Source organism: Fusarium fujikuroi, chromosome FFUJ_chr08 (assembly GCF_900079805.1).
Source record: "Fusarium fujikuroi IMI 58289 draft genome, chromosome FFUJ_chr08".
NCBI lineage: Eukaryota > Fungi > Ascomycota > Sordariomycetes > Hypocreales > Nectriaceae > Fusarium > Fusarium fujikuroi.
This window is the reverse complement of record NC_036629.1, coordinates 1757552-1773652: the sequence shown is the minus strand read 5'-3', so window position 1 is coordinate 1773652 and position 16101 is coordinate 1757552. Positions and strand designations below refer to the sequence as shown.

Genomic DNA, 16101 nt, shown 5'->3' with positions numbered 1-16101 from the left:
ATGTTTAGAACATGTGGCGGATCTCTCCCGCCGGGAATTGAACCCGGGTCTCAAGCGTGACAAGCTTGCATACTGACCACTATACTACGGAAGAATAGCCGGCTTTAGCCGGTTGTAGTGAGGAACTGTGCTTACGGTGCCGCAGTAAAAGTATATGTACCCCAGGTTTTCCAAAGCGCCAAATCAACGGTTTGGTTTCCCTCATAATCCGGAGTTTTCTATGTAATCTATAATTTGTGACGCGCTGAGACTGTTATCAGAATGCATGAATTTCTGTCTTCTGGCTATTTATCCGCCTGTATATATATAATGCTTAAGCCTCGCCCCAGATCTCGTCGGCGATCTCTCTAACCAACGCAAGCTTCTTCTTCTCTTCCTCGAGATTGAGGGGATATCCGCTCTCATGGGTGCTGAATCCACACTGAGGACTGACGGCAATCCTCTGCAGCGCCTCCTTCTGGGTCTCAGAAGTTCCCTTAGCTACCCAATCCGCGGCGCTCAAAACTCGCTTCTTCATCTCCTCCTTGTCCTCCAACTGAGGCAACTTGGTGCTGATAACACCAACGACGACATTTTTGTCCTTGGGCAGGAACTGAAGAGGCTCAAAGCCACCGGCGCGCTCAGTATCGTACTCGAGGTAGAATGTGTTGACATTGAGGTTGCGGAAGAGTTTCTCGGCGATGATGTCGTATTTGCCTTCGGCAAAGTGACGGCCGCCGATGAAGTTGCCACGGCAGAGATGAATACCTGTGTGCATGTCTGAGGGGATTTTGGAAAGGCTGTCGTTGTAGAGCTTGATGTAAGCATCTAGGAGATCATCGACGGTGCCAATGTTATCAGAGTCAGCAGCCCAGCCATCACGGAACTTCTGGCTGCAGAAGTCTAGTCGGTGTCAGTTCTTGCCATCGAAATCCAAGGAAGTCAACTCACACGCCATTCCAGGATCATCAAATTGAACATTTCGCAGACCAGCCTTGTAAAGTTGATCAAGCTCGTCCTGGTAGACCTTGGCCACATCCTTGAAATACTCCTCATCGTTCTTGTACGCCTCGGGAGTATACGCCTTGCCTTGCTTATAACGCATATGGAACCAGGCAGGAGTAATCATAGTAAGCTTGATGGAGCCCCAATCCTCCTTTGGCACAAACTTCTGAACGAGCTTCAGCTCATGGAGGTTCGAAACAGACTTCTCAGGGCTGTGGGAGAGCTTTCCGCCAGCAATGACAGACTCTCCAGGCATGACCTGGCGATCAGTCTCGATCAAGCTGACCACGTCAGGGTGGTAAAGACGGAACATGGAAGCATCGGCGTCAGAAAGCTGGGTCGTCCCCTCGAACTCGTCCCACATAAGACCCCAGAAGCGAGTACGGGTGAACTCGCCGCTGGTCACGGCCTTGAAGCCTAGATCTTGCTGCATCTTGACAACATCCTTAACAGCGTCATTCTCCACCGTCTCAAGGCCGGCATTCTCGGGGCTAAGACCCTTCTCACGGATCTGCTCTCTAACGTCAAGAAGAGCTTGAGGCCGGAGCAAAGAGCCCATATGCTCAGCGCGGAAAGGTTTAAGAGTGGGCGCCATATTGTCAAATATTACGTATAAAGTTCAAACAAGCTTGCAGGAGCGAATTGGTCTCCAGAAACGCTTCTTAAATGATCTCGAGCAGAGTAATCTTATGAGGAGGGGCGTTTGCGGGGCTTCCCATCGTGGGGCGGGGAACCGTTCTAATAAGAAAAGGGCTGAATGGCCGCGATCTAAAGTCATTCTTGTCCGTTTTGATCTGCCGTTTTCCGTAAATCCGGTTTATGGTGCTTGGTGGTGGGATTTGGAGAGGGGTAATGACCGGATGGGATAATGCCCGAAGTGAAAGAGGAGATGCACTGTGTTGCATTGAGAGCTGGTAGGTTGATCGTGTCTCGGCGGTGAATTTGGTGGTGGTGAGTGAGAGGAGAAGACGCTAAAGATCTTCAACTGAGTGAGGGGGCTGTGATGGTATTTATATCCTATATCCGAGAACCTTGAGGTCCTGAATCTAACTACATAGCTCGTAATACGTATTCAGATGTCAACTAACGTTTGACTGGCGCCTACTTTCTTTCTTATTCAATACTTGACTAGGTAGTTGTCGAAATGCTACCCCAGGCTTCGTTCAGAAAATATTCAAGGTTAATCGAGTGATTGCAGGCCATCAACATGCAGAACCCGCTCAGTGAAACACGCTCATGCATATAAATCCGGGGAAGCCCTGGAATGGACCACTGAGTAGTTTTTGGGCTGGAAGAAACAATCGCCTATGCAGGAAACCCTGCGCGTCGATTAAAATAGCAGACCTGCCACTTTCGGAATCGCGATATTTCCGGAGCTATCATGAACAATTTCCAGATTGATATGTGATATATACCTAGGTATGAGGGTGCCCTGCTAATTGCGCTATTGCAGAAATGAAGGCAAAACGATCGAATGGAGGTTGCGAGGGCGAGATAGGCAAGTGTCTGACAATGCCTTATGAGGCGCGTACACCAGGGCACATCAGCTCAATTGGTGGCTTGCAGCTGCATAATTCCACAGCCTGGTTTGTTATCTCCTGATTCTGACTGTTCCCCGCTCCCAGAATTGCTCTCTGTTCCGATCATGATTCTCCCAAGCTCGAACCAAAACATTAAAACTGCCACAACTTTTTAGCTTGGCCTTCCTGGCGCCCAAACTGTCATGGACGGCCTCTCAGTAGCCGCATCCTGCATCGCTATGATCCAAGCTGCGGATCAGACCTACAAGATCATATCGCAGTTTGTAAGAGATTGCAAAGACGCGAAAAACGACTTGGCCGCCGTCAGCCAATAGTTGTCCACGTTGACAAGAACTCTCACACAGCTGAAGGATCTGGTGCTTAATGGCTGTAACTTTGTGGATAGGGATTTGACAAATATCACTAAGAGAGACATCCACGAGATTGTCTCAAGCTGCTTGGCAGTGGCTAGCGACATTGATGATGTTCTCTCAGGCCACCAAGGAAAGCTGGTGTCACTGAGTTGGGCCACTAGAGGCAAACGAAAAGTCGCGACGTCCAAAGTGCTTCTAGAAACAAATCGTCGGGCACTCAGTCTGGCTGTCGATAACATCACGCTGTCAGTAATTGTTCTTATCTATCCCGTATTGAAGACTAACGTCTTACAGAGCTACCGCCCAGAATATTAAGCAGGATACAGCCAATATTCTGGGTGACACTACGCACATGAGAGGTGATATTCACGACTTGGTTTCAAGGATTAGGAACCTCGAAGTGATGGTGGCAGACAAAGATCCTGACGATCCACGTAAATATGTACTGATGCGCTATCTCAACGATTTATCCTCCGTTGCTAAATCTGTATGTGATATGTCGTCACGGCCTGCGATACCCCATTCAAACGACAGCGGTTAAGTTCTCCTCCATAACCATTGAGATACAGAAGCTGACAAGAATCAAAAGTTTGTTAGAAGATATTGCTTCTCTTGATACTTCGAGAAAGACATCTCCAGATGCGAACACCAATAAGAACGAACCTAAATTCTCTGCCCTTCCCAAGCCGGGCAGCATCTCGGAAGCAATAACGGATCAAAAACTTCCCATTGAGCCTACAGATAGCTTGAAAAAGAGCCAGAGTATGTGACACTCGTTTAAAGGACCACCAAAGCTCGACTATGTTATGGCTGGCGTTTCTCAATGGCTACCATCCAAATTGAACCCTTTCTCCAAAAGATTTCATGGATGTGCACTATCGACCGATGGAACAAAGCTCTTATGGAGAGAGAAACGATTTTTGGTCATCAATGTCGAGTCAGGAGAGGTCAAAGATATTGATCCCAAACCGCATCGGTTTAGCCTCGCGGGTCTTCCATCGCGAGGGAGTTCCATCACTAAAACACTCGAAGTCGAGATCCTTACAACAGACGCCTCGCTTCTCCTTGCAAGGATAAAAACAACTACAGGAGAGCCTGGTAGACTCCTGTTACCGGTATATCATGAGCAAGATGAGATAGCCATCGCTGGTCTTGTTCCTGGAAGCAGCACCAGGGTTTTGGCCATAAGGTTCCCTAGTAATGCTCATCCCGAGGACGTTATAATCACTGGGCAGGAGCTGTCATGCTCTGGTTCTGATGCTCAGAAGCTCCCTCATCGTCTACGAGAGAAACAAGCATATACTTACAGAAGAGTTTGTTCCGATGGAAAAGGTATAATCTCTGAAGACAGATGGCTCATACAGACCAAGGCTATAGATGCTTATGGGGAGTTCATAAGACAGATATACTCTATGCGTGCGATTCAACTGGTTCCGGAGTGGCCACAGCAATTGAATGTATTTTTACCAAACTTCGATCAGTGGCTACGTATGCGAAAAGGCAAAGGCGAAGACAATAGGAAATCTCGCATATACTTTGAGACATTTGAGCTTGAATAGCCTAAGGACTATCAGCAAGCTCAGGACCGTTGGAGGATGCATAACAATAAACGGCTGATTGCGAGGCCACGTTTGATATCTACCTAATATTTAGAGCTAAGGCTTAGAGATAAGTACGTATTCAACTAATCAAATTCAGCTCAAGGGTCTATTAGACATGGTATAACATTTATTCTTTAAGTTAACGAACAAAGCTTGAGATTTGAGTGAAGCACGAAACCTCCTTTTCAGACACATGCTTCAAGAAAAGTATGTCTAGGTCTTGTAGTATCATATGATTCACCTCTTCTTAGCTTCTATCACTGTAAAGAAACAATCTTAGACTTCAATATCTGAATCTATGGACCGCAGCTGGGTTCAGATACCAGATTACGCTAGACCGAGTTTGTATCTGAAAACCACTGATACAGAAACACCCAAGCTCCCACGGTCGAAATCATCTTGCACAACGCCAATTCTGATAGTGAGATCGCCAAGAAATATCGGCGTATCTTCGTACAATGGCGCGCCTCCACAGATGCCAACAAGCGCAAGGTTAGTGTTGGGGAAATGCATGCGATGGAAAGCTGTGACATTTCCAGCTGCAACCTTTCCCATGCCTGGAAGGTGGCCTAACACCACATTATGACTTCAGATGACGCCAGCTGAGTATGAGTTTGGTTCAACCCGCGCATTTCCAAAGGAAGGGCCACTATTTTCATCCCAGTGGTGATCAAGAGAGGCAATCACGGCGTCGGCCTCGAGTCAGAGCAATATGATGACGATCTCGAAATCATCTCGACTCTTGGGACGACGGGGCATAGCTAGAAGTATTATAGATGTAAGCTTGATGAGTTGATTGCGGAAGTTTGCTCAGGTTCAATGCTGACATGCGAGATCCTGACCAGACTGCGCTCAGCCGCTCGAAATTCAGCTGGCCTCGCTTCATGCAGAGCATTCCCAAATGGGAGCTCAAATGTTAGCAAGGGCTTTGAAATAAAGCCGTCAATTTAACGACGTCGAAAGTAAGGAATATCTGTTCTTTTGATCTTATGATGGCACCTAGAAATACCGAATCACTCAGAACAGGAGTTGCAATGCTTAACCTTCATTTTGACACAGTGACTGATAAGAGAATATTTGTATATCATTCGTGCTTCAACATTTATGCTTAGTCAAATTGGCTGATGACGGTATAAGCTTGTGCGATGACTTTGGCTCAGAGTATATCATCCACGTAATAACAATCGCTTTCTCTTGCACCTGTCGGTTGTCTTATACCAGAAGCTGCAGGCCATCATCGGAGAAGTTCTCCAGGCGCAGCTGCTGACAAATGATGGGGAGGTCCTCGGACGACATTGACGAACAATTGTTAAAATATGGAACTCGGGCTCTTGTGGCCGGTTATTGAATGGGAACAGTCCCTGCAATCGTTGTCCTGAGCGGGGAGGATGTGCTGATACGTGGGGGTCATCGGAGCTCATCCAGGCGATCAATCTAGCATACGTTGAAGCTCAATCGCGATTCAACGGCTGAAGAAAAGATATAAAAGAGAAGACGATTGATAAAATGAGATTATCTCAAACAAAAAATCAAAGGTCCTCATCCTAGTGTATACCCTCTGACTACCTAAATCCGGTTACGTTCTCGTGTCCCCATCACCATCACCATCACCAACCCCACGCCCAGTGGTCATGCTGAACAGGAAAATTGACCGGGATGTGCGGCGGCTGAAAAGCTGGGGTTACGCCAGTATCATGACGAACCTATCATAGCAGACCCAATGTGACATCTTTCTGAAATCTTGTAATCCGAAGGTATTTCCTCGTGTGGAAGGTCATATCGATAAACTTGGATACTTTCAGTGGCTTTAACGGGTCGGGGAGTCCGGCCTTGAAAGACAGTGTTTGGTGTGACGGATCAACCGATCTGCACTGGAAGATCAACACAACCACGAATCTCGGGATCCGGGGAATTATGGAGGTAGTAAATGCTCCCTGACTTTTGCTTTAAAATATTTATACAGTCCTTCTTGATCATTCCATCGCTTCAAGGTCAGAACGAGATCATACAATGCTTACTCACATCAAATCGATGACTCCAACAGGTGACGCCATAAAATAAGCACCATCACGACAACCCCTGTCACAAGAACCGTAGATCACCGAAGGTGGCACGCGAGCCCCCCGCGCACCCACCGAGACAAGAGTGGATTAGCACCCAAATTGCACCATCAAACCCCGCGACGTCGCAACCCCCGGGGAGTTCTTTTGTCCTGTTTTTATTCCTTCTCAATATCAAGCCACTGACGATCACCTAACCCTTTCGTATAATATAACATAACGATGCCGCCAGCTGAAAATTCAGAGGCTGGTCGTCTCTTGAAGTCTCAACCCCGCGATTCTGCCTCTTACACCATGGCTGATAAGGAAGAAGAGCGCAAAGCCTACGGGGCGATTAATAACGATGGGAGGAGGAATAGCCTTGTCGACGCTGCTGATGATGAAGCAATTATTCCCAAGGGGGCTTTGGATCCTGTTTATGAGGCGAAAGCTCGTATCTTGAACCGTGCTGTAAGTTTTGTTTCGTTTTCTTTACTCATGTTATTGATCGGGTGGGCGTTAACGTGTTCATGTCAGATTCAAGATCTCGGCATGGGGCGGTATCAGTGGGAGCTTTTCGTCGTCATAGGCTTTGGCTGGGCTAGCGATAATCTCTGGCCAATCGTCACGTCGCTTATTCTTACACCTGTCGCGAATGAGTTCAGTGTAAACAATCCGCCATATCTCACGCTGGCGCAGAACATTGGTCTTCTTGGAGGTGCAATTTTTTGGGGGTTCGGGTGTGATATTTGTAAGTCGTCCCTCCCGGCAGTTCTCTTATTAGACTGATTATTAATTTTGCCAGTTGGGCGAAAATGGGCATTCAACATCACTCTCGGTCTCACGGCAATTTGGGGCCTCATTTCAGCCAGCGCCCCTAATTTCGCAGCCATTGGCATTTTCGACGCATTGTGGTCTTTTGGTGTTGGTGGAAATTTACCAGTTGACTCGGCCATTTTTCTCGAGTTTCTACCGGCATCTCATCAATACCTCCTCACAATTCTCTCCATTGACTGGGCCATTGCACAAGTCATCGGTACACTCATCGCATGGCCACTTTTGGGTAACTATACATGCGAACAAGATACAGTCTGTCGACGAAAGGATAACATGGGATGGCGATACTTTACCATTACTGTTGGTGGACTAACACTTCTCATGTTCCTCGTGCGCTTTGTTCTGTTCAAGATCTACGAGTCACCCAAGTATCTCATGAGCAAGGGTCGCGATGAAGAGGCTGTTAGGGTTGTGCACACCGTGGCCAAGAAAAACGGAAAGACGTCAACGCTCAGTCTCGAGGATCTAAAGGCTTGTGAACCCGAAGGTTACGTTGCCCAGACAGATACCAGCGCCGCGTTGAAGCGATATCTGGAGAAGGTCGACCTGTCGCATGTCAAGGCGCTCTTCGTCACGAGAAAGCTCGGCCTCAGTACAGGATTGATCATGGCAGTTTGGGCACTCATCGGTCTTGGATACCCCCTCTATAACGCTTTCATTCCGTATATCCAGGCGACCAAGGGTGCTGACTTTGGCGATGGAAGCACATACCTCACATACCGAAACAGTCTCATCATTGCTGTCCTTGGTGTACCAGGTGCACTTCTGGGAGGATGGCTCGTTGAGTTACCACGGCTGGGACGAAAGGGTACGTTGTCACTCAGCACCATACTCACCGGCGTGTTTCTCTACTGCTCCACGACTGCTACGACAAGCGATGCTTTGCTTGGATGGCAATGCGCTTTCAACTTCTTCAGCAATATCATGTACGCGGTTTTGTACTCCTTCACGCCAGAGTTATTCCCCACGCCTCACCGTGGAACAGGCAACGCGCTGTGTGCTTCCTGTAACAGAATCTTTGGCATCATGGCAGTAAGTTCACCCTCGAGTCCTGTTACAGCCCAATACTGACTTCCGCAGCCTATCATTGCTATTTTTGCAAATTTGAAAACATCTGCCCCTGTATATACAAGTGGCGCATTATTCATAGCAGCTGGACTCTTGGTATTGATCATGCCTTTTGAGTCTAGAGGCAAAGCTGCATTATGAGTAGTAATGTGATGCTGGATAGATAATGATGGTATGAATAGCAAAATACGAAGCGAAGCACTCTTTCAGGGTTATTGGTATAGCAATTTCGTGCACTAGTTGCACAGATTAATAATAACAGACTGGTGTCAGTTATATTTCACTCTTTACTTCTTCTCGTCTCGTTCCTTAACTAGATCCGTCTCAAAGGATAATCCAGCCTCCTTTCTAAGTATTCCATACATAGAAGAAGAATCAAGGGGCCTTCCCTCAGCTTCAGAGAACTGTTTTGCATCCTTCAGATGTTTGATGGCAACTTCAGCGACCTCCAATCTCGATCCAGATTGTTCCGCAAGGGTGATTCCATGACCTACATCCTTAATTGCTAGATTCAAGTCCGACCAAGGCCGGTCGCCTCTCGCTGGCATGTAAGCACCGGTAGTAAGTCGTTGAGACATGGAAAGTGCCAGAGGTCCGTATTGTTGTTCAATGAGAGCTTCGAGACTCTTACTTCCGAGGCCAGACTTTTCTGCTAGGATATGTGCCTCCGCTACGACTTCCATCATACCAGCCGTAATAAAATTTCTGTCTTGTCATTAGCTATGCTTAGATATCAGATGAGAGCCCTTACCCTGCTGTTTTCATCTTACTCGACAGTCTCACATCTTCGCCAACTCGAATCACACCTCTTCCCATGACTCCCTCCAAGTATGGATTAATCTTTTCCACGGCATCGTCAGGTCCAGCAACTATCCATAGAAGCTTTCCCTGCGCCGCAATAGGGCTTGCACCAAAGACGGGCGAGGCGATGAATTTGGCGCCCTTCTCATTCAAACGGGCTTGAGCTTTGGCCGAAGAGTCCGGATGAACGGTTGACGTATCCGTAATCACTTTTCCAGCGAGCTGTTCGGGACCTTCGGAGTCAATAACTGAATCAAGGGTTGACTCAAGAGCTGAATCGTCGCTGAGAGATAAGAAAATGATATCGCAACTTGTCACGAGGTCTCTGGCTGAAGGAGCAGGTTGAGCGTCAAGGCTCTGGAGGGAATCACCACGAGAGATAGTTCGGTTATAGTAAAGAAGATTGGGGGCGCCTGTTGACTTTAAGTGTTTCTGGAGGTTTGTTGCCATGGCGAGTCCCATTGACCCCAGGCCTGTCTGATTGTCAGTTCTCTGTTGGGACTGGTGAGTGATAAATGCAGCTACCGATCCAGCCAATCCGTGGAGATGTCATGTCGAATTTGGATCAGATTTCAAATATAGATATGTACCGAAGATCTGTTGAAGGGGTGACTTTCACCTTTCGATTATGGTATTTGTAAGTACCTTAAGCAAATAGATTCGTGATGACTCAAACTCGACTTTCGGATCCGGAACCCCGCAGCCTCGGACTTTGTCCCGAATCCTTTTAACCGCTCTCCATCGCCGATAATCCTATTAGGGTCCATCTCTATAATTTTATATAGTCCTTTTATAATAGTAGTTTCCTAGTCTATTGTTGAAAGCATTTTCTGCTATTGTGGTTCTAGTGTGTAGAAGTATTATTCTAACTCAGTCAGTCTACCCTATTGCAGATTCGAGTTAGAAGTGGAAATAAACTAAAAAACCCTTAAGACTTGACTTCCATAGTATATGTGTTTCATTGTGTATGCCGACACTCAGCCAATCACAAAGCAATTCCGGGCGAATGGTTTAGTGGTATAATACTCCCTTAGCATGTTCTCCCCTCTGGAAGATACACCTCTGGGAGTGGTCCAGGGTTCGATTCCCTGTTCGTCCAACGTCGGTGGTTAGACTCCACCATTATCACACTTTTTGCATCTTTTAAGAACCATCCTTGCAAAGAGCGAGAAAGGTGCTGGCTAGGCAGCGAAATAATGTTTTCTAAATTATCTTTCTGTAAGTCTATTTAGTATTTAACTTTAACTGTTTATTAATAATACTTTATAAATATAACTTATCTTAGCTTAATTCTCTTTTATATCTTTCTATAATAGCTATTTCCCTTTTTAATAATAAAAAGTAGATAACAAGTAGTAACTATGTGTTTAAGAAGTCTAATGTATCAACAGGACGTGTCAGTAATTGTTATTGAGACCCTTAACTTCTACACAAACCACCACATACTTCATAAGCTTTAACTATCAATAAATGGTGTTTAGGGAAAAGTATCACTTGCTAGTAACTCGGCCCCCTGACCTTGAAACCTGAAATCTGACATAAGCTCATAGAATCCTTCAATAATAAGTCCTAACATCAACTGGACTTTTTCTTTACCCCTCATAGACTTGGATGAGGCCTCATTGCGACCATTTGAACTTCGTTAAACTTCCTGTCGCATTAAGTATGTTTGCTGTTGTTGCAGCCCCAAGACCTGCCCTGGTAATCGTACCTGGCAACTTCAGCTTACCTCGCTTCTGGAGCGCCATCCAGCGGTCGGTTGAAGACAAGGGCTATTCCGTCGAAGTTGTTCCTCTCCAGTCTTCTCGTGAAGAAAAAATTGATCCTGCGCCAGGTTTGGCCGATGACGTAAAAGTGGCCCAGTCAGTTCTGAACAAGCACATTGACCAAGGAAAAGATGTTGTCATGCTTATGCATTCATATGGCGGGATGGTCGGGACTGAAGCAACTCGCGGCTTGAGTCGCAAAGAGCGAGAAAAGGCTGGTCTTAGAGGTGGGATAACTCGCCTGATCTTCCTGGCAGCGATCTTTGCACCTCCTGGCAAAAGTACTCGGGGGTTATACGAAGCCAACCCAGGGCGCTATCCCCGCCGCGAGGTGCGTGAGACTTTGATATGTGATTCTGTCTGAGCTAATTGTAACTGCGAAGGGCGACTACCTTGTATGCGATGAAGAAACAGCCATGTGCTTCTATAGCGATCTCACAAAGGAGGAAGGCTTGCCACTAGCTCAGGATGCTTCCAAGATTTATCAGGCAGTTAGGGTCTTCGGTGATGAGCAGACATATGATGGCTTCCACGAATTCATTTCATCTAGCTATATCGTTACTAAGAAGGATGTGCTCGTTCCCGAACCAGCGCAGAGGCAGTTCATCTCGCGACTGGAAGAGAACGGAGGCCGACCTGTCCCTGTTTTTGAGCTTGATACGGCTCACTCGCCTCATCAAACGGATCCCCAGCTACTGATGAGGACTTTGGGCAAGATATTAGAGAAGGAGCATGGGACAGAGTGAAGAGCGAAGACTGGAGAGGATTAGCCTAGTCTGATAGCTAATCTCTTTGTCACACAACAGATGTTAGTCAGGGGCCTGGTTTTAAAAAGTCTTCAGCCTGGCCGTAGCAGAGTGAGACAAATGACAAACCATGGCAAGCTGACATCATTTCAAGAGTTGGCAGAAAACTCAGCTGCATATCGGAGCCGTCTCTAGTTCGTGTGACGGAGGAACCAACGGCGTAGCCGCAGATAGTCCAGAATCTTCAGCTTTCCGATTTTCCCGATCAGTTCAGGTATTCTAATTTATTGCCAGCCACATTTCTGAAAGGACTTGTAAGATCCTTGGGCGCCGCGCTGGCCCCTGGCGCAAGGGTCGATCATGTCTCAGCGCCACTCCCTTGCGTCTTCCTGTTGATCGAGAGTCATCACGCTATTCAATTCGGAAATCGGCAGTCAGGAAGCCTAGATCACGAGGTGAATTGACGTTAGGCAGAAGAAAGCTCAGGTATATGCTTGAACATCAATTGTGTACTTGTAGCGTAATGCATTACTGGTGCAAGACTCAACAAGATGGTGAAGAGGCAGGCTGTTGGCAATCTAGCAAGAAAGAGCGCCAGAGCATCGAGAACAAGGTTTATAACAAATCAATTAATTCCATAACAATATTCACCATATAATATTGAACAGCATATTCCCTTATGGCACTGCAGGGCCAGGAGGGCTCAATCGATTCGATCCCTGGACCCATCTCAAAGTGAGACATTGAGCTCTTCTAGTCCCTCATCCATTCCTGCCAACCCATCTCGCCTCCCTCAAACACGCTGTCCTTCAAATCGATACACCAAAATTCCAGCGCGTAAAGTTTTCTCTTTAGTTTAGCGCGTTTCAACACTTTTACTCAGCACCTTGCCAACCACGCTCGTGAACGAGACCCTGACAATACGACTCTCCCTGCTTTGCTAGTGCTTTTCCGCCACAGCAAAGCGCTGAAAAGCTGAACAACTGGTATGTATGACTGCCGACAAAGGGCTTTAATGGTTATAGCATTATTGAAAACCGTAATTCTGGACTTCCCAGCCACACGGGCTGACGTGTGAATAATGCAGTATCGATACGAAGATGCGCAACCTCTTTGTTATAGCGTTCCAGGCAGGATGAGTGGAGTACAGCGCCATGTATATCAAGCAGGCTGCTTCTCTCGATTGAAGACTCATCATCACTACCAACAAGACAGAAACCAAGACATCTTTCGTCTATCTCGGCAAAAGAGTTCTTTTGTATTTCTTTATCACATACTTCGACTCCAAGATGAGAACATCGCTGGCTCTTCTGGCTCTGGCAGCCACAGCCTTTGCCGTTCCCCAAGCAGTCACAGAAGATATTGCCCCCAAGGGTAAAGCCCCCAAGGGTTGTACCACGTCATATGACGGCCAATTCGAAGTCACAATCTTCAAGCCTGGAAACGAGAAGCGCGATGTCACCGAGGTAAGCAAGATCATACCCCAAACCGTGATCCTTGACTAACAAACAACAGCGATCATGCAATGGTGAAGGCGTTCTAGTCTTGAACCTCAAAGATGGCGTTCTGAAGGACGCTCAAGGACGAACTGGTTACATCTCCGAAAGCTACCAATTCCAATTCGACAAGCCCGTTCAAGCTGGCGCAATCTACACATCCGGTTTCTCAGTCTGTTCCAACGGTACCCTCGCCTTCGGGTCCTCCGCAATCTTCTGGCAATGCCAGTCCGGTGACTTCTACAACCTCTACGACCGCAACTGGGCTGAGCAATGTGAACCTGTTGAGTTCGGCGTCATGCCCTGTGGCAAGAGTAAGAATGCTAAGTCCGTCCCAAAGAAGAGAATCGTGGGAAGCAGTGTTGTCGCCACAACCGTTGTAACTGTCGTTTCTGATGGCACAACGAGGGAGGTTCCTACCACGATTGCTGTTCCTATGTGCCAGATTGGCGACGGACAGGTTCAGGTTCGCACGACGCCTTGTGATGACATGGAGATCCCTATCATTACTGCTCCTCCTGTCAGCCAAGTCTCGGATGGCAAGCTTCAGGTTCCCACCACGGCCCCTCCCGCGCCCCCCGCAGTTCAGAAGCCTGCCAAGCCTGCCGAGGGTACTGGCGGCGATGCTGGAGATAAGTCCAAGCCTGCTGACGAGTCGAAGCCCGCCGGTGCTTCTCCTGCTGGGAACGCCGCGCCTGAAAACACAGGTGCGGCTCAGGCTGATAAGCCCGCTGGAGATGAGCCTTCTGCAACAGGTGCCGGACGCAAGTCGAAGGCTACTAAGACCCACGATGAAGTGCTGATCACTGACTCTGGTGTCCCCTCCGACACTGAGACTGAGGAGGCTGGCTCTTCAAGAAGCACACGCGCCGTCAAGCCCTTCAAGCCTCAGACGACCGAGAGTGATGACTCTGACGAGACCGGAAGTAGCTCCAGTACGGGCTCAGACGACGCTGCGTCTACCGGCGCTGCTCAGTCTGATGCCTTCAAGATTACCGCAAGCTTGGGCATGGCGCTTGTATCGGGTCTGCTTGGATCTCTGTTGATTCTGTAAATGATGATGGGACTGCGATGATTGATTGAGGTTATGATTGTATATGTTTTCTCGCATAATTGTGGTGTTCTGGTTTTCTTATGTCGGAGGGATTGGGTTTGTGGATTTAGGCATTTCTTTACAAGCAGTGAATGACAAAATAGACATGGAATCATAAAACTAAAGGTCTTCAAACGTCGATGTTCAATTGCCTCTGGTTTGTTGCTGCAAGCCAAGATCAGTAAAGATGATTCCTCATCATTACCCCACTGTAAAGGGTGTGGGTGGACCTGTTTTTAGCACCACCATTAGTGTCTGTCATCGACATTCACAGCGCTCTCAAGCTTTGTTAGGGGTCTTTCAAACTTCTTTGACACACAATTCTTTGTAATTCACAAAATTCACACAAAGGTTTGTGTACGTGAAACAATGGACGACTCATTCATAGACAGTCTCAAAGAGAGTGTCAATCGACTGACGCCAACATCGATCGCCATCTCAGTAGCAGTCTTAGCGTGCAGTCTCATCGCCATCTGGCTTCAAAATGGCTCTTCGACACCAAAAGAGCTTCGCAATCTTCGACGAGAAGGCGTGTCGTCAAGTAACATGAACGACCAAAATGATACCAAATACGACCTTCCTGAGAACAGCGAAAACAGTGGCCCAATCAGCGTCAAAGCAATCTTTGTGCATCCCATCAAATCATGCGCGCCAGTCGAATTGCACCGAGCGCAGCTCATCAAGAGTGGCTTTGTCTGGGACCGATGCTTTGCTCTGGCGACAGAAGTCAATCGGGCAGAATCAGAAGGAGGTCCAATATGGCGATTTATCAGCCAGCGGACCAAACCGCTCATGTCGCAGATAAAGACTGAATTGTGGCTGAGACCTGAAGGCCACGATGCGAGATCTTCATTCGATTCGGTGGGATGTCTCGTCTTCAAGTTCCCAGACCCAGATCCTTTGAGTTTGCTTGACGAGCTTAAAGCGCTGCTTTTTTCTCAACAAAAGGAAATATCTGCTTTTGTACCACTGTCTCCGGATGAAAATTATCTCAAGAATCATGGAATTACCATGAAGAAATTTGCGATTCATTCACGAGAAGCAGAAGGCTTGGATATGGGAAATGCACCATCAATTGCCGCCGCACTTCCCAAACTCAAGCGCTTCCTTAATATCCCCGAACATCAAAATCTCACGCTTCTACACTGTACACCAAACACTCTCGTGCCAACAGAGAAAAACCTCGCATCGTTGGAACACATCGGCAAACCGGCTATTCACGGTTACACAGACCAGCAACCCGTCAATGTGAACAGTCTCGCCTCCGTCCATGCCGTTTCAGCCCTTCTCCCCAAAGAAAACCAGCCTCTCAATGCGCTTCGCTTCCGCGCCAACATTTGGATCAAGGGCGCTCCAGCGTTTGACGAAGAAACATGGAAACGATATCGCGTTGTGCCAAAACAACAAGATGCAGCCTCCCCTTCACTCTCTGTCGTTTGCCGAACATCGCGCTGCACGTTGCCGAACGTGAATCCTCTCACTGGTAAATTCGACACCGACAATCCGCATGGTGACAGAACGAGAGGGAATGCGCAGCCTAGCTCGACGCTTGTCAAGCATCGAACGGTTGAGGATGGAAACCCAAGGGCTCTTGGGTACCTTGGCATGCACTGTGTGCCGGAGAATGCAGGCTTGCAGCAGGCCACGGACAGTGTTGAAAGTTTGTATGTTCAAGTCGGTGACGAGATTGAGGTCCTTGAGCGCGGAGTTCATTTGTACGGATCGACTGCGAATGACTACTAGCACAAAGTCTCACCATGTGCCATTACCACGAGC

The 16101-nt window shown here is 47.6% G+C and overlaps 7 protein-coding genes and 2 non-coding genes; 6 read left to right on the top strand and 3 right to left on the bottom strand.

Moving 5' to 3' along the window:
* Positions 1-21: 21 nt before the first annotated feature.
* Positions 22-93, bottom strand: tRNA. Its single transcript has one exon. It is a non-coding gene (tRNA).
* A 220-nt stretch (positions 94-313) lies between these two features.
* On the bottom strand, positions 314-1579 carry FFUJ_12363 (probable methionine synthase, vitamin-b12 independent; the record flags this gene model as incomplete). XM_023581960.1 has 2 exons in its annotated part: positions 314-882; positions 931-1579. 2 exons carry the CDS (start codon positions 1577-1579, stop codon positions 314-316), a joined length of 1218 nt encoding a protein of 405 aa, XP_023434566.1.
* Positions 1580-2707: 1128 nt separating this feature from the next.
* FFUJ_12362 (uncharacterized protein) lies at positions 2708-4437 on the top strand (the record flags this gene model as incomplete). XM_023581959.1 has 5 exons in its annotated part: positions 2708-2788; positions 2870-3123; positions 3173-3365; positions 3421-3640; positions 3911-4437. The coding sequence occupies 5 exons, from the start codon at positions 2708-2710 to the stop codon at positions 4435-4437; spliced, it is 1275 nt and encodes a 424-aa protein (XP_023434565.1).
* A 2324-nt stretch (positions 4438-6761) lies between these two features.
* FFUJ_12361 (related to 4-hydroxybenzoate transporter) lies at positions 6762-8564 on the top strand (the record flags this gene model as incomplete). XM_023581958.1 has 4 exons in its annotated part: positions 6762-6989; positions 7056-7269; positions 7324-8387; positions 8436-8564. 4 exons carry the CDS (start codon positions 6762-6764, stop codon positions 8562-8564), a joined length of 1635 nt encoding a protein of 544 aa, XP_023434564.1.
* A 146-nt stretch (positions 8565-8710) lies between these two features.
* Positions 8711-9674, bottom strand: FFUJ_12360 (related to gamma hydroxybutyrate dehydrogenase; the record flags this gene model as incomplete). XM_023581957.1 has 2 exons in its annotated part: positions 8711-9128; positions 9175-9674. The coding sequence occupies 2 exons, from the start codon at positions 9672-9674 to the stop codon at positions 8711-8713; spliced, it is 918 nt and encodes a 305-aa protein (XP_023434563.1).
* Positions 9675-10223: 549 nt separating this feature from the next.
* Positions 10224-10322, top strand: tRNA. Its single transcript has one exon. It is a non-coding gene (tRNA).
* Positions 10323-10889: 567 nt separating this feature from the next.
* Positions 10890-11736, top strand: FFUJ_12359 (uncharacterized protein; the record flags this gene model as incomplete). XM_023581956.1 has 2 exons in its annotated part: positions 10890-11321; positions 11374-11736. The coding sequence occupies 2 exons, from the start codon at positions 10890-10892 to the stop codon at positions 11734-11736; spliced, it is 795 nt and encodes a 264-aa protein (XP_023434562.1).
* A 1289-nt stretch (positions 11737-13025) lies between these two features.
* FFUJ_12358 (related to covalently-linked cell wall protein) lies at positions 13026-14286 on the top strand (the record flags this gene model as incomplete). XM_023581955.1 has 2 exons in its annotated part: positions 13026-13202; positions 13252-14286. The coding sequence occupies 2 exons, from the start codon at positions 13026-13028 to the stop codon at positions 14284-14286; spliced, it is 1212 nt and encodes a 403-aa protein (XP_023434561.1).
* A 408-nt stretch (positions 14287-14694) lies between these two features.
* FFUJ_12357 (uncharacterized protein) lies at positions 14695-16068 on the top strand (the record flags this gene model as incomplete). Its single annotated transcript, XM_023581954.1, has 1 exon — positions 14695-16068. One exon carries the CDS (start codon positions 14695-14697, stop codon positions 16066-16068), a length of 1374 nt encoding a protein of 457 aa, XP_023434560.1.
* Between the last annotated feature and the right edge of the window lie 33 nt (positions 16069-16101).